Genomic DNA, 21,109 nt, shown 5'->3' on the forward strand with positions numbered 1-21,109 from the left:
ACGCTAACGTTAGGCGTTACGTCAGCATCAAGGTGAACAAAATGTAAGGTAAGAACGAATCCGACTTTAAGTACTGAAGGCTCATTTTATAAGATATTACAGCCTAATTCTGGGTCATGGCCGCAACATAGCTCAAGCTCTTAGTCGCTGGCTTCCAACCGCGGCGGCACGGGTTCAAGCCTGGGTCTGGTCAAGTGGGATTTGTGGTATACAAAGTGGCGCTGGGGCAGGTTTTCTCAGAGTATTTCGGTTTCCCTTGCCAATCTTCATTCCACCAAATTCTCTATCATCCTAACCAACTGGGCCAGGTACAGTAGGCCAATCAGAGGACGACGTGCCGAGTGGATTCAGCTGGACTCCACCACCCACTAAGCGAATTAAAAAAAACTATCATCTTTATGGATTACATAAGATTCATATTTTAACGAGCACCATTTATTAAAAATTAAAATATGGGCTCGTCCGGGATTTGAACCCGGGACCTCTCGCACCCAAAGCGAGAATCATACCCCTAGACCAACGAGCCGATGGTAGTATATGCTTTACATGATGATAAACTGTGCCATATCCGCATAATGCTACTTAACGCTAACGTTAGGCGTTACGTCAGCATCAAGGTGAACAAAATGTTCATATAAAATAAGAACGAATCTGAGTTTAAAGTACGTAAGAACATCTTGAAGGCTCATTTTATAAGATATTACAGCCTAATTCTGAGTCATAGCTGCACAAAATATGCAGCGACTGCTATTTTTTCTTCATACATTTTTCTCATTTAAAATATTTCTAAACATATATATACGGTAGGTATTTCCAAATATCCTACGTATTTTTATTTTTATTTTTAAGAGACTTCATTACAGGACATCATCTGCTACGACAAAGCGCTCTTAGCACGACAGCCAGAAGATAAGAGCCAACTTGCAAGATCTAGAATTCGATGGGGGGGATGATGTTAAGATGGACCTTATAGAAGTAGAGTGGGTTAATGTGATTTGGATTAATTTGGCTCAGGATAGGGACCCAGTGGCACGTGAGCACGTTTCTGACCTTTGAATACCAGAACACACGTGCAATTCCGCCATTATCTACAGATATTTTTATTTCCGCATGGATGGCTCTGCTCCATGGAGTCAGATAGTTAGTTCGTTAATTTGTTAGTTCATTAGTTTGCATTGTTGACACTGGTTTGGGAGACCACTCCTTGTCGACTGTCCGCGAATGCTTATACAGCACAGACTGAAGAGAAAAGAAACGCCTACAGTATTCCTTTGGGGGAAATGTCTTGCAAAGTGATGAGATGCCGAGATAATATTAAAACAAATATTATGGGGACAGTTGTGAGGATATTGATGCATATTCAGGTTCTTCTTCCAGGAAGTTCCATCATCTGTAAAATAAAACGTACTGGCCGTAATATATATGTACTTGCAAACTTGGTTCTGTTTTGTATATAGTATTATCACGTTTATTAGTGACTTTTGATGGGGTTTGGATTGGTGAATAGCTTTATCGACCACTCACAAGTCGTAACTACAAATAAGCATAACAGTATTGGTGATTTCCACACTAGAAATTACTCAACACTAAGTCTTCTTAGTCTATTTCCACCGTTCTTTACTTGGTAAGAGCTCTACATAATGGCCAGTCCCCTGAATTGTCTTCATTAGACGTTTTCTGGTACGAATCTTAACAATGGAGAATCTTCCGCTTCCGTTGTCTTCTGGTTAGCACTCACCAGCTGAAACTCTCAGCTTAACTCAACTGAACTCCCAGCTTCGGAACTCGACTCTCTTATAACAATTTTGGCCGGACCCCACAGAAAACATAGCCTGCATTGTTGACAAAGACTTTTTACCGCCACGTTGCCTAGCAATATATGTCCTATTGTTCCGCGCGTTTGCTTCTGTGGGGATATGTTTAGCAACCCGTTACCTAGCAATGGGCATGGCGCGGACCATATAGGAAACACTTCTTACAATAATTTTCTGTTGTGGCGTACGCGTAATTCGGGCGTTGGCTAGAAATGGGTGTACATGTCACAGTAAGACTGTTTAACTCAAAATAAAACACTTTAACCTTGGAATATAGAGCAGCGTAATGCTTCTCTGTCGGTGAAAGTATGGAGTCATGTATTATTTCTTATTTAAGTACGGATCAGGACATGATGTCCTACTGTGATATACAATATCCTGTTCACTTAATCTGATCTGGATATGTTCCACAATATGTTTGTTTTGCATATGACAGGTGACTACTGTCGCATTTAAACTGGCCTGCCGTGTAGAAAGGAATTGCCTGAAGACGCATTTTCACTCTGTGTAATGGTACATTAAGGTAAATTTGTCCCTGTGCTTAATTAATTAATCACTACGCCATGAAGGCGTATGGGGGAGTGGATGTATAGATCCACGTTTTCTTGATCTCGGCTTTAGTTGGTGAGTGGTCAGCTTCACGCCCCATCCGCTTTACCCCGGGAGAAAGAGCCCCCGGTACCTATTATGTGGGCCCAAGAGTCGGCTTGGGCGACGTGGAGAAGAGAAAATTCTTGACCCTACCGGGACTCGAACACTGACCCCTCGGTCGTTCAGCCCGTAGCCATTCGCTATACCGACTACGCTGTCCCGACTACTTTTAATCTGATCCACCTGATATGTGACAGGATTCGTGATATTTTCGTAAAGGAAGAAATGGAAAATGCTTACACAAGTTTGTTTTGAAATTCTCTGGAGAAAGGGCACTAGGCATGCTTACGAGTAAATTAAAATGCTAATAAATTATATGGAAACGCAGCGCGGTTTATAAGAAGTGTAAGCCCCTCAGAGTAGTCAAGGCGTAATCTGTGTTGTTGCACATGTAGTCTGGGGGGGGGGTGATTGTGGGAGAAACTCCTGCCTCCATTTTCACGATGGAATTGAAGATGGAAGCATCATATACATCGAAAGTTTTGTAACCAAACGGTATCATAATCCAAAAGATTACTCTTGAGGAGTGTGACTCGTATTCAAACGGCTGAGGGAGGATCCAGTGGTGTTTAGTAAACTTTTCTCCTATTTGAGCAGTGAGGTTTTTGATTATCTGAATAATTTTTAATTTTTGAAAGAAGTTTATGTTATATTGTATTAAACAAGGACAATTTTTAGTCCCTTAAATGTAAATCTGGAAGGGCCCAGATTTTTCTATGCCGCATTGAATATAATTTTTCGAACTCCCGCAAAATCTGTTCTCTACTCCGAACAGAAGTTCGACGTTTAAGATTCTCATAGCGGTAAATATTAAGATAATTTAATTTTACGATCTTGCAGAACGCAACACAACATATTCTATTAGATATCTACCAACGTTTCGGAGAAACTTGCTATATACAACTTCAGAAGTTTGCCATGGGAGTGCGTTACGTCTTGCAATGTCATATTCATAATCAGAATTTAATTACCGTCCTCAGAATTGCAAGCAGTTCTGTGATTTTGCTTCAGGGTACAGCTAGCGAGGCGACATTAGTGGCCTTGCTTGGAGCTAAAGCGAAAGCTGTTCGCAGAGTGAAACAGGAGCATCCGGATTGGAGCGAAGCAATCATCACATCCAAACTAGTGGGCTACGCATCCAGTAAGTAACAGCAGATGTTCAGCGTTCATAACATACATTCATACATTATTCTCGGTGTTTACTGAGCCACTGAGACGTAGAACATCTGTGGGGGGTTTTCTGAGGACGAGTACACTGTGTACAGTACTGTATAACTAACAAACTAACTAACCAACTAACTACCAGACAATCTAGCTCCATGAATATGAGTCCTTGAGAATTCGCCAGTTGTATACCTAATTTCCCAAAATTTTATGAAATCCAAATGTTCATTACCGTGTTCACAAAAGCACTCCACTTGCCCTTGTCTCGAGCCAGATATATACAGTGAATATTTTACCATTTTTCTCTAAGATACATCTTAACATAATCCTCCCACCTACGTCTTCGTCGTCCTAGTAATCTGTTTCTTTCTGGCTTTCCCACCAATATTCTATATTAATTCTCCCCCATTCATGCTACATGCCCTGCCCACCTCCTTGACTTGATCGTTCTAATTATACTCGGAGAAGAGTACAAGTTATGAAGCTCCTCATTATGCAGTTTTCTCCAACCTCATATCACTTCATCTCTCTTTGGTCCAAATGTTCTCCTCAGCGCCCTGTTCTCAAAAACCCTCAATCTCAGTGCAAATAATACTTTTCATATCGGGTTACTACCCTCTGGGTACTCTGATTAACTAAGGGACGTACCTTAGCTCTGGCAATAAGTCAAGGGTTTTCCACCGCGACGACCCACGTTCGATCATGGGATATTTGTGGTGGACAAAGTGGCATGGGACAGCTGATCCCCGAATACTTTAGCTTCCCCGTTCTAATTCTTAGAGTCTAAAGGCTTCTGATGACGTTGTATAACACTCAGAATTACTGGGTTTTCGAACTTTGTCCTTCATCCGGTATTCTATTGAACACACCGTTATAGAAACTGCATCAGTTTCCGAATAATCCCGACTGATAATTCTTGTTCCACCGATTGCTCGGTAAATTGTCCCTGTGCTTAACTAACACCATGAAGGTGTATGGGGGAGTGGATGTATAGATCCACATTTTCTTGACCCCTTCATTAGTTCTTCCGGCGAAAGAGCTCCCTGTACCCGTTTGATAGGAAGTTGGGTGGACCCCAGAGAACGTCTGGACGACGTGGAGAAGAGAAAATTCTTTAATTACCGGGACTCGAACTCCGACCCTTCGGTTGTCCAGACCATAGCCAGTCGTTATACCGACTACGCCATCGCGACTCATTTCTGCTTCCTGATAACAAGATTTATTTTATTTTATGGAATTAACAGACTTGATACGCCGATGAGCTGATCTTATATGCGAATAAATTTAAAAGAACGTTAAGTACATTCTATTAAACATGAGAAATGTATAAATATATAAATCTGGCTGGAATTAAGTGAGGCAGGAAATGCGATTTGGAACGTACTTGGGTCACTCAGGTTCCCCTAATGAAGTACATTTATGTATTGAAACCTGCCTGATGGAGCTCCATTGTCACGTGACCTGGATCCTTTGAAACGGGGAAGGCTGTAGAGAGTTGGTTGCCATGGACACACTCTGTATCGAGTGGTGATTGTCAGCTCTCTTGCCAGAGATAATTTCATTAATTAGAGAGTAAATGGCTGCATGATATGCTGAGAGGGGAGCCTTGTATCGCGTAGATTGAAAATCAGAGTTCAACTTCAAACTACACTTCGGAGTTCAGGTATTGTTCATGTTTGACACCGAAAACTACAGCACTTGTAATGAAATGGAAAGTCAGTCTCAAAATGTTATAATCCTGGGTAACTCAGCCAGTATAATGACTAATGAAGGAATGGAGGACCGTCGTTATATTCTCAACAAGGGAAGGAAATGTTCTCTTCGTGCTATCTCCAGTCCGGCTATGGGGTCTCTTTGCCCTCTTATCCAATGGACCTTTTTTCACTGAGCTGAAGCTACCGGAGCGTGAAGCTGTTCGCTCACCTCCGACTAGGGCCGATATGAGGATTTGTGGTAGATAAAGCGGCACTGCGGTCGGTTTTCTCCAACAACTTTGGTTTCTCCCGTCAATCTTCATCCAAACAACTATTCTATATTCATTAATAATCTGTTTTTCTCTCTTCTTGCACCTACTTATGGATGATTTCTCAGTTTCATAATCATTTTTACAGACGGTATGATCAGCTCGTCGCAAAGCATCTATCTGAACACAGGACAACATAAACACAGAATAAACGCATACACACACCAAATATCCATGCCTTGTTTGGGACTGGAACCCACTATCCCGGCTTCCGAGCGAGCGAAGACAATACATGCCTTAGAGCGCTCGGTTACTGTGACTGGCAGTGTATAAGAATAAAATATAAGAATTCAGGTCGTACCTCACAGGAAACAAATCCGAACCCAGATTGATGACTAGGATTAATGCGTAAGCGAAGTTTAGTTCCAAAATCACCCATTGAATACATCTGAACTCTTTACGCCTGTCGACTTTTATTTCGGCATTATATTCCATTGTTAGCTGTTCTAATCAGGACAGAATCATAGACAAAGATGACTGATAATGATCATGATAAAATTGCAAGGTAAAATTTGTATTACAATTTAAATACATTGAGATCGAGACAACCAAATTTAGGGTTCACATATCAAATTTCACGATGACCTATATGTATTGCTCAAAATATGGGAGTGTTGTCAATCTCAGTGGCCTAACGGTCTATAATTTTTCTTCGTACTCTCAAACAGTGTGATCCTGAGTTCAAATCCCACTCGAGTCATGATTGTCTGCTTTTTTTTCTGTGTTTTCCTCTATAGACATTTGCCCTTAAACGGCCTGATGACACGTCCAACGAATCCTATTAATTGTCTATAAAAGGTAAACCTATCCGTGTAACAGGCCATGGAGGCCCATAGGGTTGTGAGGTATCGAGGCTCCCACATTTTCTCTAGAGAATCAGCTCAGAGACGGCGATGAGGTTGTCAGCCTTGCGCACCGGCCGCCCTTCACCCCCAGGAAGAATCCTGGTGCTTATTTCTGTTAGAGGCTGAGTCGATCCCAGGGCCATAGTGCGGCTGGAAGTATTATGTCAAATCCAAAGACCTCATCATTAACAGAACCCGCGACCTTCTGCCTTGTAACATAGTGCTTCAACCAACTACGCTACCACCTTCACCCTGTCTGTATGTTTCAAATTTAAAAATTAATTAAGTCTGAACGGACACAGGCCAGAGAGCCCTATCCTTCAAGGTACAAGAGTAGGAGAAATATACAGGTTTTCGTATGTGCAGATGAGGCACATTCTTCAGTGGAGAGAGCCGGGCTCTTGGGTGGCGTGAAGCTGCGACTTCTGCCTGCAGACGAGAACCTCAGGTTGCGGGGGGAGACCCTGGAGTTTGCCATGCAGGAGGACCGACGCAACGGGCTTATTCCTTTCTATGTGAGTATGCCTACAGTACGCACTAATTCAACCGTTCTCTCGGTTATTAGGAATGCCAATCGATACGGACTTCGGTACCAACCTCGGAGACATCTCCTGGATTAAATCTTTTTGTTTTCTTTGTGGGTTACTTTACGAAACTGTCAATAGCCAGACACAGCTTCAGAAACGCCACTCCTCACAAATACAGTAACTGAACGCTGGGGAACCACTCTGGATACCGCCATGTCACTCACTCACTCGTGGAGCTGAGCCCTTCTAGAGGAGCCGCCAATTCTGCAGCTACTCAAGAATTTTCCAGCATTTTATGGAACCCGAAGGTTCATTGCCGTGTTCACAAGAGCCCTCCACTGGTTCCTATCCTGAGCCAGATCAATCCAATCCTTACCATCCCATCCTATCTCTCTATGATCAATTTTAATATTGTCTACCCACCTAGCTTTGGTCTTCTCAGTTGTCTCTTTCCTTCTGGCTTTCCCACCAATATCCTATACGCATTCCTCGTCTCCCGCATTCGTGCTACATGCCCTGCCCACCTCATTCTCCTTGACTTGATCGTTCTAATTATACTTGGAGAAGAGTACAAGTTATGAAGCTCCTCATTATGCAGTTTTTTTCCAACCTCCTGTGACTTCATCTCTCTTTGGTCCAAATATTGAATACATCATGTACTCGTACTTAGCAGAAAACTTAAATCTTTTGTTTTGTCGTACATGAATTTGACAAGTACAATGTTTCCTCCTTTGCAATATTGCAAGAAATATTTCATGACTCAAATCAATTGAAGGTGCTGAAAACTGAGTTGGCCTATATTCATGAAACTTTAATCTTCTTTCTCAGGCGGTATCATAGCTGGAAAAGACCACAACTTTTCTGTCAGAAGCAATAAACGCAATCAACATGCAGGAGAAACGGAGGTTTGGAAGCCAGTGCAGTAAAAATTGCTCTCATGTTTCAGAAGAATGAGGGGTCCAACAGGGACGGTATCACGTGATATATGCATTTTCCAAATACAAATCTCTGTTCCCTGACACCCTACACAGATTTACGAGACACAACATAAGGGCGACTTCCGGTTGTTCATTGCGGCAGTGTTTTGCTTTCTGTTTGAAATGCTGTTAACTTCCGGTGGGTACTTTTGTGTGATCATGGGTACTTCTTTATATATATATTTTCTACCTCTTAGAGCGTATTTCTTGAATTTTAAGGCATATAAAATAATGATTTTATAATTTTTAGCACCTAAAAATCCCTTCATTACCCACAATTTCGCTTCACGAACGCTGTGTCATGAAAATTGAGTAAATCACATCGTAAGCGTTACAAGGAAGCGTTTCATGTTTTTATGTGATCAGTACTATGAGCCTATGTTTTGTGGGATGAGTCTTTTTAGAAAAGAGAATAACAAATTTATCGATAATTGACCGAAATTCAATTTAATTAATATTCAGTACTTATAGACCGAGATTAACGGCCGTGGGGATCCGTTGCGCTGACCACGTGACACCCTCTATCCGCTAAAGTTCGCACTAACTTCGCTGACAAACGGTAGTCGCTCGGTCGGTATAGTTCTCTTGCGGACTACATGCCACGGAGTTTAAGTTTTTGAGTTCAGTACTTATAGACCAATAATACCGAAGTTAATTAAAAAGTGTTCAGTAATTTCTGCGATGAAATATTCGGATAGACAGACGGACTGAGATAACAACCCAAAAAATTTTGTTCATCTAATGCATTTCTTACAGAGAATGCACAAAGTGTAGAAACATTACTTATTTTAGTAACTTGCAGATGACTAATTTAGAATAGTTCCCTATTTTACGAAAGCCATGGTATGTTTCCAATATAACACTCCATGAAGGCCTGAAAGTGCCGCTAGTAAAGCAAGCCATAATAGGGAAAAGCACAAGATACCTCAACAAAACAGAAGGACATGAGAACGTACTAATGCAACCGCTACTGGAACTACACAAAGGACGAAGACCAAACAGGAATTGGCAAGCCGAACTGAGAGAGGGTTAACGAGGACTTATCTCTGGATAAGCCCTCTCCACGTCACGAAGTATAATAGAGCAAATTAGCTTGTAGAATCAAACTTAATTCTGATTGATAATATTATGTAAATTATGTAAATAAAATTTTACGAAATGGAAAACATTTTTTTCTTTTAAGGCCGTAGCGACTTTGGGTACTACAAACGCTTGCTCCTTCGACGCGTTGGACGAGATGGGTCCGGTGTGCAATAAGGAAGACGTTTGGCTGCATATCGACGCTGCTTATGCAGGTCAGTACTCACTTAATCCTTATAACCGTGCAGAAAGCAAAAGTCGTGAGATCAATTTTTCAAACTAATATTTCTTTTATATCAGATACTGCCCTTTTCTGTCAAACTCAGATCCTTCGATGTATCATCGTAAAAATACCAGATGGAAGGGAACTTTGATGGTTGAATAAGTAACATTTTTTTTCCATACTCTAAAGACCACAGCTTGAAATCTCTTTTCAGTTTACAACTACCTTGGCTGAAAATGTTCATGATTTTCCTCAGTACGTCCACACAAATGACGGGATTGTACTACAAGTTAGGTTACAATAATTTCCTTACACATCCTTTCCAGTTCATTCTTCCATAACAATTCTGTTATTCTGCTTTGCGTAAGCATAGTCTGACCGCCTCTGTGATCTAGTGGTCAGAGTTCCTGGATACAGATCCAGAGGTCAAGGTTCGATTCCAGGCGCTACCAGATTTTCTGAGAAGTAGTGGATCTGGAACGGGGTCCACTCAGTCTCGTGAGGATAATTGAGGAGCTATTTCAAGGGAATAGTGGCTCCGGGCTAGAAAACCGAAATTAACGGCCGTGGGGATTCGTTGGGCTGACCACGCGACACCCTCTATCCGCAAAAGTTGGCACTAATTTCGCCGACAAGAAACGGTCGCTCGGTCGGTATAGTTCGCTTGCGGACTACAGGTCACAGAGTCTTTTTTGTTGTTTTTCGTAGGCATAATCTGAGATGTTGGCAGGAGTCGCTGAATAAACCGTAGATCTCTTAATTACCCAATGAAACCCTCGGAATGTGCAACATTTCTGATTTGAATATCTCAGAATACAAATATAGCTTCGAGTGATAGGATGAATAGTGAATAATGAACTGGAAATGATGTGGAAGGAAACGTAGCCCCTGAATTTCTTTCTTCCTTTAGTATTTCGTAGTTCCAGGTATTCTCGGCTTTCTGCTTTTAGCGACCACCTCTGTGGCCTAGTTGTCAGAGTTCCTGGCTACAGATCCAGAGGTCCGGGTTCAATTCTCGGCGCTACCAGATTTTATGAGAAGTAGTGGGTCTGGAAAGGGGTCCACTCAGCCTCGTGATGATAATTAAGGAGATATTTCAAGGAGATAGCGGCTCCGGTCTAGAAAACCGAGATTAACGTCGGTGGGGATTCGTTTCGCAGACCACGTGACACTCTCTATCCGCAAAAGTTTGCACTAACTTTGTTGACAAACGGCGGTCTCTCTGCGGCTATAGTATTTTTTATCCTTCAGTTCATATTATTTTTTGGCATTTAAGCCTCCCCCTTACGTTAAACTACCGAAAGCGAGTGAATTTTCTTATAATAACATTACTGAAGAAATTAAACTAACGGAAGACACCTTCTTCTGGGATGTGGTGCCGTGTAGATATTGGCTGCAACCAGCTTCTCGCGCTGGTTCCTCTATCGCGGACTTCTTATACCCTGAAGATGGAGGCGATACGTTCCTCCGAAACGTCGGTTAACACACTATCTACACGGGGCTACATCTAAGAGACTGCATTCCTCATAGTCACCGTCGTGAAAACCTCAAATCTTACAAATTATACCCATAATATATTTCTGTTCTTTAAATGCTTAAAATTCAATTTATATCTCAAAAGCAGGATGTGACTGCAGAATAGCAGCTTCATGACTTAATAGGTCGTTAAGCAATGAAACAACATTAGAGATAGATCACGGTTTCTATATGAAACCAGTTATGATAAAGTGTCAGACAGGCCGGAGAATGAGAAACACAGGAACCTGGAGAGACGAAACAACCAGTCACACGAGCACGAGCACTCGAAATGTGGACGCGCCTAAATAGACAAATTCTTCCAGAAAGGATGTCATACTGCGTTTGAAAACATGATCAGGGATATTTCAGGCAGTAATATGTCTGCCGATTACGTGGCTGAAGGAATGCGATTTTCAGCAGACGTCTTGATCCTTGCCCAGAAGTGGCAGTACCTTTCTCTTCCTTCGACACGCCCAATCCGGCTCTAGAGGCCCACGCAACCTTTTGTTTAAGAGCCTGCCTTTTGTCATTTCTCTGAGGGTAGGTAAAGCGACGCCGGTCACGGTAGCCGAGCGGTCTAAGGCTCGCTGTCTTCGCTCGCTTGGAAACCGGGAACGTGGGTTCGAATCCCACTCAGGGCATGGATGTTTAGTTTGTGTGTGTGTGTGTGTGTGCGTTTTTCTGTGTTTGTGTACAGGTAGAGGCCTTGCGACGAGCTGATCACCCGCCCAAGGAGTCCCACCGAATGTGTAAGATCTAGAAAAACCGAAGTGGACGGAGAAGTTCATGGAGGTAGGCCTAGGCCCACTGGGGCTGTAGTGCGAAGGGAAAAAGAAAAGTAAAGCGACAAGAGAGTGAACCTGACCACTTCACCTAATGCAGATGTCCAGATTACGCTGCGTCAGTACGTTGTCAGTACGTGGTACATAGTCACAGTGACGTCACCTGTAACATTTCCAAAATACTCGTATTTTCGAAACAAATTGCCTTGTGAAGGTTGCCGCTGTGTGATATACATAGCAGAACTGAAGATATTAAAATATACGCCGAAATTAACGTTTCCGAACATCATAGAAAGTTGTGAATTTTTTATTTTCTATGCTTACATGTTGAAAAATGGGAATGTATTTTGAATGATCCAAGTTCTTTTAAATCGGTACTTAAAATTTCGGGACATATTTTTGCACACTGAGTGGGAATGTTGGAAGGAAGTCGAATTATATTTCACTCACTCATGGAGCTGAGCCCTTCTTGAGAAGCCGCCAATTCTGCAACTACTCAAGAACTTCCCAGGATTTTATGGAACCCGAAGGTTCATTACCGTCTTCATAAAAGCCCTTCACTGATTCTTATCCCGAACCAGATCAATTCAAACCATACCATCCCATCTTATCTCTCTAAGATCCATTTAAATATTGTCCACGCACCTACGCCTTGGTCTCCCCAGTGGTTTCTTTCCATCTGACTTTCCCATCAATATCCTATATGCATTCATCTTCTCCGTCATTCGTGCTACATGCCCTGCCCACCTCATCCTCCTCGACTTGATCATTCTAATTATACTTGCAGAAGAGTACAAGTTATGAAGCCGAATCACATTTCACGTGAGTTCAATTGAGTCTAAAATATGTGATATGTTAGCTTTTTCTGAGATAAATTCCGCAATGACCAAAGCGCAGTTACATTCGAAACTTCGTTGAGTTCTGTCATGACAATTAGACTTGTAGGAACCTGGCCCTCTTTGTTCTCTGAGGAATGACGAACATTACCAATTGTACTTCCCTGAAAGCTCTCCCCATTTCGGCATTGCTGTTTGAGAGCTCTGGACTTCCGGTGGCTGTCAGTATTTACTGTGATTGTTTGGTTTGTCCAGGCTCCGCCTTCATATGCCCGGAGTTCCGCTACCTCATGGCCGGAATAGAGCACGCAGACTCTTTCAACTTCAACCCTCATAAGTGGTTGCTTGTGAATTTCGACTGCTCTGCGATGTGGTAAGTCAAGCTTCCTCCTGCAAAAGATGAACATGGATTACTAGATAAGCATAACAGATGAGGCACTTTCTGCATGACCCTTGTTTTATCTTGGTGTGGAGAGACGTGTTATCAGCCACGTCAGCAACTGTAGAGTGCGCGAAAGACGTAGCTGTAAGGCGCGAATATGTTACGTCTTATTCTCACTCATTTCCGGCTATTGCCGATGTCAAAATTGAGGAAATAAAACTCTACACTCGCGTGTGTTTTCATGGCATGGTGCTTAATTAAGTTAGGCCGCGCCATAGCTCAAGCGGTTAGTCGCTGGCTTCCCACCGCGGCGGCCCGGTTCTAGCCAAGGTCTAGTCAAGTGGGATTTGTGGTGGACAAAGTGGCGCTGGGGTAGGTTTACTCAGAGTACTTCGGTTTCCCCTGCTAGTCTACATTCCACCAAATTCTCCATCATCATAATCACCCGGGACAGGTACAATAGACCATTCAGTGGCCGACGTGCCGAGTGGACCCACTATACGAATTAAAAAAGAATTACTTCATTAAGTACAAGAATATCTCTACCTTTCTTGCCGTTACCTGGTGCCCATACAACATATTAGCTTTACATGTCAGTGAATTTGTAGATTCTGATCTTTTGAGTTCTGACGCCTTGTAGACTAGTGGGTGGATATCAGCTTTTCGGAGGAACAGGCCTTCTTGATAACATGCCAAGAAATTATAGGATACACCCTACATAATAAAAAATCTGCCAGCTTTACCCCGGGCTTGCAAAATAAATTTTCTGAATATCATTTACTGAAATTAGGCAGAACGCAAATTAATACAAATTCAATCTTATAGGTGTGTGAGAGAAAATAACTTGCCAGTAACCTAAGTTAAGAATAAGTGGGTCTTTACCTCCAATTTACCTCTATGCCTTCATAGATTTGGACTTTAAGTACCTCACTCAAGTGCCTCCTTTCTGCCTGTACTGTGGAAAACTATACATTTATAAAAGTCGATAGATACGTATACAGAGAGTTTTTTAAATTGTTGACGTTTTACGGTTTTGCGCATCACGACGACCGGTGCACTTCTTGCCGCGAGGCGCATACGAAATTTGCCAACGAATCAACATGCCTGTTGGCCGATATCTTTTTGAATGAAGGGAAGTAATTAAATTGTGAACCGCTTGACGGCATTACATTTCATGGCGAGCAGTGTGGTTCATGCGTGTCGGCGAAAATTTCCAGGCAAATTTTATAACGAAAGAAGCAGATGAACAAACTTGAACTTGAACAGACTTGAACAGAGAATCACCGAAACGTCTAGCTCAAGAGATTGGAGTATGAAAGTAAGAGTAAGAAGGACAACAGAATTTCTGAAGCTTAGACTCTTTAAAACAACAGTAAACCACGCACTCCTTGCAACCGCGAGATTCAGCTAGCAGGGTTCGTTTTTGCGGTTGGTTTCTGCAGTCTGCCCTCGAAAGTGAGGTCGATCCTCAACTGACATTCTTCTCTGATGAAGCGTGGTTTCACAATAATCGCCACTGGATTACACAGAATCCACATCTAACCCACAAAGTCTCGCTCCATCCAGTGAGAATTGGTGTCTTGTTGCTGTAATTGCAAGAAACATTGTTGGACCTGTGTTTTTTAACGAAACAATTGATTGCGAAAGATATCTAATTTAGAAGGGCAGTATTTGAACACCTTCTGTGATCTGTGAAATGTAACTACTTCATTCCGAATGTTACCGGCCGTCGGACGTGCTGATTCATCGACAAAATTCCTATGCGCCTCGCAGCAAACGGCGCACCGCTCACAAGAAGCGCAGAGCCGTGGAACCCGTCAACAAAGTAAAGAACCTCCCTGCATCTTTCATCTTATCCCTGTTAAATCTGGTATTTATTTAAATACATTTTTTTCTGTTAGTATCCTCATACTATATCCATGATACGAGTAATGCGCACACAATAGAACGCCGATTATGCTAATCCCGTTATCCGAATTGTTTATGAACAGAAACACCGTAGCCGAGGAGTGACACTGCTAAACAAATATCATTGTGGCACTTTTTCAAATGTAAAATGTTTAAATTATTAATTTTTTGTATTTCACTTGTTATAAAATTTTTAGTTTTTATTATTGTAATAGTACAGTACTGTTAGTTAGAGTCAGTGAGCAGAGGAATATCCTATATTTAAATATCCTAATATAAATAAGAAAACGGAAGGCTAATTGGATTGGTCATATCTTACGCGGTAACTGCCTTCTAAAAGAAGTTATTGAAGGAAAGATAGAGGGAAGGAGGAAGAAGACGTAAGAAGATGCTGGATGANGTTTTTCGTGGATAAGAATGTATACCAATTATCAAAATTTTAATTTATCTGGACCACCTTCTTCACTAACTAATTCGGATAATGGACGTTCTAGTATAATTGGTACCGTTGGAGATCCACAGATAACTTATCTACAGTTGAGATAAAGGAATATTCTTGGACGGATATTGTCAAAAACACCATGAGTTAATACAGAATGGTCAGTATTTCTGTGCTACATATCTCGCGCATAACACGGAAAGGAACATACATTAAGGCTGTTGAGTCTACTGAATCATGTATAATGCAGTATAACAAGAAGTGATTACATCATACATGTTCTAAAATTCCGCTTATGCAGTATGAATTCAAAATTACAAATTCTTGACCTCCCATGAGACAAATCAATGTTATGAAAATCAGAAACAAGATGTGACAAAAGTAAATGTTTGGAATAAATCACAGGATTGGGTATTTTGTTTGAGACTTCGTGGTTTTCATCAGTCTCTCCAAGTGAATATTGAATTTGTAACAAAATAGGTTACCCCGCTATTTTTCAGTTAATTATAGAGTCTAAATTCCTGATCGTGGAAAGGAAAATATAATAGCAGTAATTTCCATCTAAATTGCATTAAATTAATCAAATTTATCTAGGAAGAAGTTGTATATTCAGACTAAGAATTATGAGGGCTTTGTTTATCTGTGTTTGGTTTCAGGTTGAAAGATCCTACGTACGTTGTAAACGCTTTCAATGTGGACCCACTGTACTTGAAGCATGACCAGCAAGGGGCAGCACCTGACTACAGGGTGAGTAAGAAAAATTATCACTGACTGGCTTCTAGTACAAAATTGTAGCTTCGATCAATTTTCATTAAACAAGATTTGTTACACCGATTAATCAAGATTACAAGTCAGCTGTAGAAATATTGAAGGCATAAATCGTTCCTCTGACTCAGAAATAATGTTTCTATATATTAAGCTGGCCGGTCACGGTAGCTGAGCGGTCTAAGGCATGTATTCTCTTTGCTCGCTTGGAAACCGGGATCGTGGGTTCGAATCCCACTCACGGCATGGATGTTTAGTTTGTATGTTTGCGTTTTTCTGTGTTTGTGTACAGGTAGAGGCCTTGCGACGAGCTGATCACCCGCCCAAAGAGTCCTACCGAATGTGTAAGATCTAGAAAAACCGAAGTGAACGGAGAAGTTCATGGAGGTAGGCCTAGGCCCACTGGGGCTGTAGTGCCAAGGGGGAAAACAAATATTAAGCTGAAATCTTATTTGTAAACTTTCACGAAAGAATGCGTGTATTGGCAGGATTAATTTAGATGAAATGGATGATATGTGAATTATTTTAACACTTACAGCACTGAGTAGAGCTCTTCTTGAGAAGCTAATAGTCGTTCAGCTAGCCAAGAATTTTCCCCTCCGTTTTGGCGCTGATCAATCCTAGACCATTATTTTAGTTGGACAACTTGCAGTGGCCAACGTACACTGTCCTAAGGTAGAAACAGGTGTAGCAGGGATAACCATTCCGACTGAGCTGATATTACAAAGGCGGGTGTTGGAAAAGAGCGGTGTTAATTTATGAAACACGAAGTTTCACGTCATCGTCATAAAATCCGCTACTGATCTGTTTGTTACGTCAGATGAATCCAGTTCACACACTAACGTCGTGTTTCTTCCAACATTCACTTTAATATTATAATCCTTTCGGGTTTACCACTGAACTTGTGTATGAATTTCTCATATCAACCATATTGGTTACTTGCCCCGCCCAACGCAACAATTTTGACATGATCACGCTAATAATAACTGGTGAAAAATATGAGTTTTAAAGTAATTCGTTATGCGGTTTTCTCGAGTCACCTCTTTTTCTTTCATTTTGAATAGGTTTAATACATTTTCCCTAGAAGCTTGTTGTTACAAGAAAACACTCGTGTTCCTTCATAATTTGTATTGTTCGCCTAATATTGTTAGGATGATAAAGGCGGGAGGAACAGAGTAACCTGAGATAAGTAACAAGAATCGAAAAAGGATCGATCTATAAACAGATTGGTCGGAACACCTTAAGAGAACACATCAGAAAAGTGTAGGTGGGTTGGTATTACTGAAATTAGTCTTACAGAAACATGGCAGGTTGTGAACTTAATTCAAATGTATCATTATTGTCACATGTACCTTTGTTTCCGTCTCTAAAGGAATAAAAACTTATATTTTTAAAATTCAGTTTATAATCACATTTAAAATTAATAAAATATCATTAAATTCACATTTTATTTAATTGTTGCAATATGTTTCGGCCCTACAAGGCCGTATTCTGGCAACTGTCACGTGCCTACGTGTTTCCGTCTCTAAAGGAATAAAAACTTTTATTTCTAAAATGCCGTTTACAATCACATTTAAAATTAATATCATTAAATTCACATTCTATTTAACTGTTGCAATATGTTTCGGCCCTACAAGGCCATCTTCAGGCAGCTGTTAATTGAGTGAAATCTCCGCGCTGCATCCGCTCCTACGTCAATATATTTACATACATTTACACGTCGTCTTTATATGAGAACGTAGACCCACGCTTCACTCACGCTACCTTCATATTGCGGCGTCTACGCTGTGTTCCTTTATGCGTAGTTTACTTTAGTCCGATGTGTATCCCTTAAGAATTTAAAAACTAAAATTGCAAGTGTGTGTTGTATTGACACGGAAGCAAGTGGACAAGTGATGTGTCAATGCAACAGAATGTTGAAATATACGTAGTAATATCAATCTTTATGGAATGCATCCGGTTGCCTGGTCAGACTATTCAATTATCATGTTCCGTCTAACGCAAAAAGGAGAACGTATAGCATTCAAGTTGTTTTATTGAAAGCACAACATTTTTCTATAATTTTATCCGGTTATCATCAGGTGAATACAAATGCTTAAGGAGTGTTCTATTGAATTGCAAAATATGGGCCCATATGAGAGGTAAAACGTTCTGCAATTCAATAGAGCACTTGAAGAAAGCAGTCTTCTGGGATTTGGCACCGTGTATATGTGGTGTTAACCGACGTTTCGGAGGAACGTATCGCCTCCATCTTCAGGGTAGAAAAAATATAAGAAATCTGCAAGCGAAGAGACCTTGAGAACCGGTAAAAGCAGACTGGTCTGGTTCTCACGGTCTCTTCGCTTACAGATTTCTTATATTTTTTCTTCTACCCTGAAGATGGAGGTGATACGTTCCTCCGAAACGTCGGTTAACACCACATATACACGGTGACAAATCCCAGAAGACTACTTTCTTCATAGTCACCCCCGTGAAAGCCTCAAATCTTACAATAGAGCACTTGTTAAGCATTTGTATTCACCTGATGATGACCGGATAAAATTGTAGAAATATGTTGTGATTTTAATAAAACAAATTGAATGTTATACATTCTCTGTGTTGCGTTAGACGGAACACGATGGTTAATAGTAATATCATTATTGTGTTCAGTGAAGGACTTTTGTAAAAATGGTGATGAACCATTGGGCTCCATAACATAGCGCATATCCAGGGTCAATGACTACGTGTCCTTTTGCGATGTGGGTTAATGGAACCCACAAGTTCCAGATATTAACGCTGTGCATTGCAGATGTGTGTGGCTATTTGTGTTCTAGCACTGGCAGATTCCATTGGGACGTAGGTTCCGGGCTCTGAAACTGTGGTTCGTGCTGAGGCTATATGGAGTCAGCAACCTGCAGGCCTTCATAAGGAAACACGTGGCTCTAGCTCATGAGTTTGAGGACCTCGTCCGCAAGGATAGCCGGTTCGAAATCGTCTCAGAAGTTGTACTTGGTCTTGTCTGTTTCAGACTCAAGGTACGTTCATTTGTACCACAGCATCTGTAAGTGCCGAAAGCGAACTGTTTGTGGTGACCAGTACAGAACTTGTAGATAAAATCCCACAGATTTTTTTTTTTAATTTACAATCATTCAGTTAAGTTAGTTGTTTATTTGCTTGCCTACTAAAATATACGGAGGCCAATTATAAAGTGCGCACGAACAAAATAAGGGAACAAAACAAAATATACTCCATGGCCTTTAGTCCGCAAGCGAACTATACCGACCGAGCGACCGCCGCTTGTCGGCGAAGTTAGCGCCAACTTTTGCAGATAGACGGTGTCACATGGTCAGCGCAACGGATCCCCACGGTCGTTAATCTCGGTTTTATAAACAGGAGCCGCTATTTCCTTGAAATAGCTCCTCAGTTATCCTCACGAGGGTGAGTGGACCCCATTCCACTATTTCTCAGAAAATCTGGTAGCACCTGGAATCGAACCCGGGATCTCTGGATCTGTAGCCAGGAAGTGTAATCACGCCAACCATTATGTGGTGAGAAAGAAAAACATATAGGGTCTGTTCAAGTATAATAATAATAATACTATCGAACTTAATTTCTATGGAAATATTCTTAGGCATATTTCATAGGCCTTAGGGACTGGGTTTGACTGCTCCATATCAAGAAAATAACCCTGTAATATTGTGACAGTTAAACGCATTGCCAGACAACGGCTCGATAAACACCTCGCGATACGCGCACGCAACAATATGACGAATGTTTATAGCTCGTTACTAGGCAACAGTTACCGCGCCAATGGACTAGCGAGATAGCTATCATATGACTTGTTTTCTGCGTGGTCTGAGGTACGCAACAATGGAACTGTATCTTCTGTGTTGTCCGTGCCGGAGTTCAATCTCCACTTAATTTCCTCCTGAATCAGGTTTAACATAGATATAATGATCTAAACTAAAGCTTAACTAATGTGAACATGCTATTTTAATTTCTTCCATACTGATTATAGTTATTATTCTCTTCAACTCGGTACTCAGAGCCTCGTTTGTGCGTCACGTTTCAGGGCTCCAATGAGAGGAATGAAAATCTACTGAGGCGTATTAACGGCCATGGTGTGATCCATCTGGTGCCATCCAAGATCGGTGACATATATTTCCTGCGCCTGGCTATCTGTTCGAGATTCAGCGAGTCTCGGGACATACAGCTGTCGTGGAAGGAAATTCAAAACCTGGCCGACGATGTTCTGGCTGAGGACCAGCCGGGAAAGTGATTGAAGGCTGCTTTGCAACGAAAATGTCACGCTCTTGGCTGCTCCCAATCGTAAACCCATTATCCATCCTCGTCAAAACTTTGCTCTCTGAGTCACTAGCATAAACACAAGCAAAATTACTCTATTAAGGAACAAAATTATTCATACTGATATGTTGGGATTTTGGACTTTATCCATCGTCCTGGTTTTTAAGATAACAAATAAAAACACGACGTTTCGGAAACTGGATCTGTTTCCGTCCTCAGGTGAAGGAAAACACCTATTCAGTTGGGTCCCTTAGAAAGAGCTAGCCTCAATCACTGTGATTGTGAGAGTGAAAAGAGGGGATAAATAAATGTATGCACTAGAAGACGGATAAAATAAATCATGGACTTAAATCAGTGCAACAGGACGCTAAAATATAACAAAATTATTCATATTTGAAAACCGGACTCGAAGCACAGTGTCCAAATGCCCTTTACTCTTCCCCCAGAATCCCCATTTAATCTAGGACTTTGGTTTAATCCTATTTGAAATGAGATAGAAACAGTTCCTTTATAAGCAAATTATTATCTTTGTAGTTTGTAGGGTAAAAATTAATGTTATGTTACCTAAGAGCTAGCCTCAATCACTGTGATTGAGGCTAGCTCTTTCTAAGGGACCCAACTGAATAGGTGTTTTCCTTCACCTGAGGACGGAAACAGATCCAGTTTCCGAAACGTCGTGTTTTTATTTGTTATCTTAAAAACCAGGACGATGGATAAAGTCCAAAATCCCAACATATCAGTGTGTTATACACCATCGTCAGAATCCTATAGTAAAATTATTCATATTTGAAAACCGGACTCGAAGCACAGTGTCCAAATGCCCTTTACTCTTCCCCCAGAATCCCCATTTAATCTAGGACTTTGGTTTAATCCTATTTGAAATGAGATAGA

The 21,109-nt window shown here is 41.2% G+C and overlaps 1 protein-coding gene and 1 non-coding gene across 2 annotated transcripts; one reads left to right on the forward strand and one right to left on the reverse strand.

Annotated features, from left to right (window-relative positions):
- Window positions 1–454: 454 nt before the first annotated feature.
- Trnap-ugg lies at window positions 455–526 on the reverse strand. Its single transcript has one exon. It is a non-coding gene; the product is annotated as a tRNA-Pro (tRNA).
- Window positions 527–3,445: 2,919 nt separating this feature from the next.
- LOC111869595 (aromatic-L-amino-acid decarboxylase) lies at window positions 3,446–20,406 on the forward strand (the record flags this gene model as incomplete). The annotated part of the gene is made up of 7 exons (XM_023861240.2): window positions 3,446–3,606; window positions 6,864–7,012; window positions 9,185–9,296; window positions 12,696–12,813; window positions 15,826–15,916; window positions 18,748–18,948; window positions 19,986–20,406. Coding segments are annotated over 7 exons (1,039 nt in total), but the record flags the coding sequence as incomplete, so codon positions are not given.
- Between the last annotated feature and the right edge of the window lie 703 nt (window positions 20,407–21,109).

This window comes from Cryptotermes secundus, unplaced genomic scaffold, assembly GCF_002891405.2.
Source record: "Cryptotermes secundus unplaced genomic scaffold, Csec_1.0 scaffold689, whole genome shotgun sequence".
In the NCBI taxonomy this organism is placed as follows: Eukaryota; Metazoa; Arthropoda; class Insecta; order Blattodea; family Kalotermitidae; genus Cryptotermes; species Cryptotermes secundus.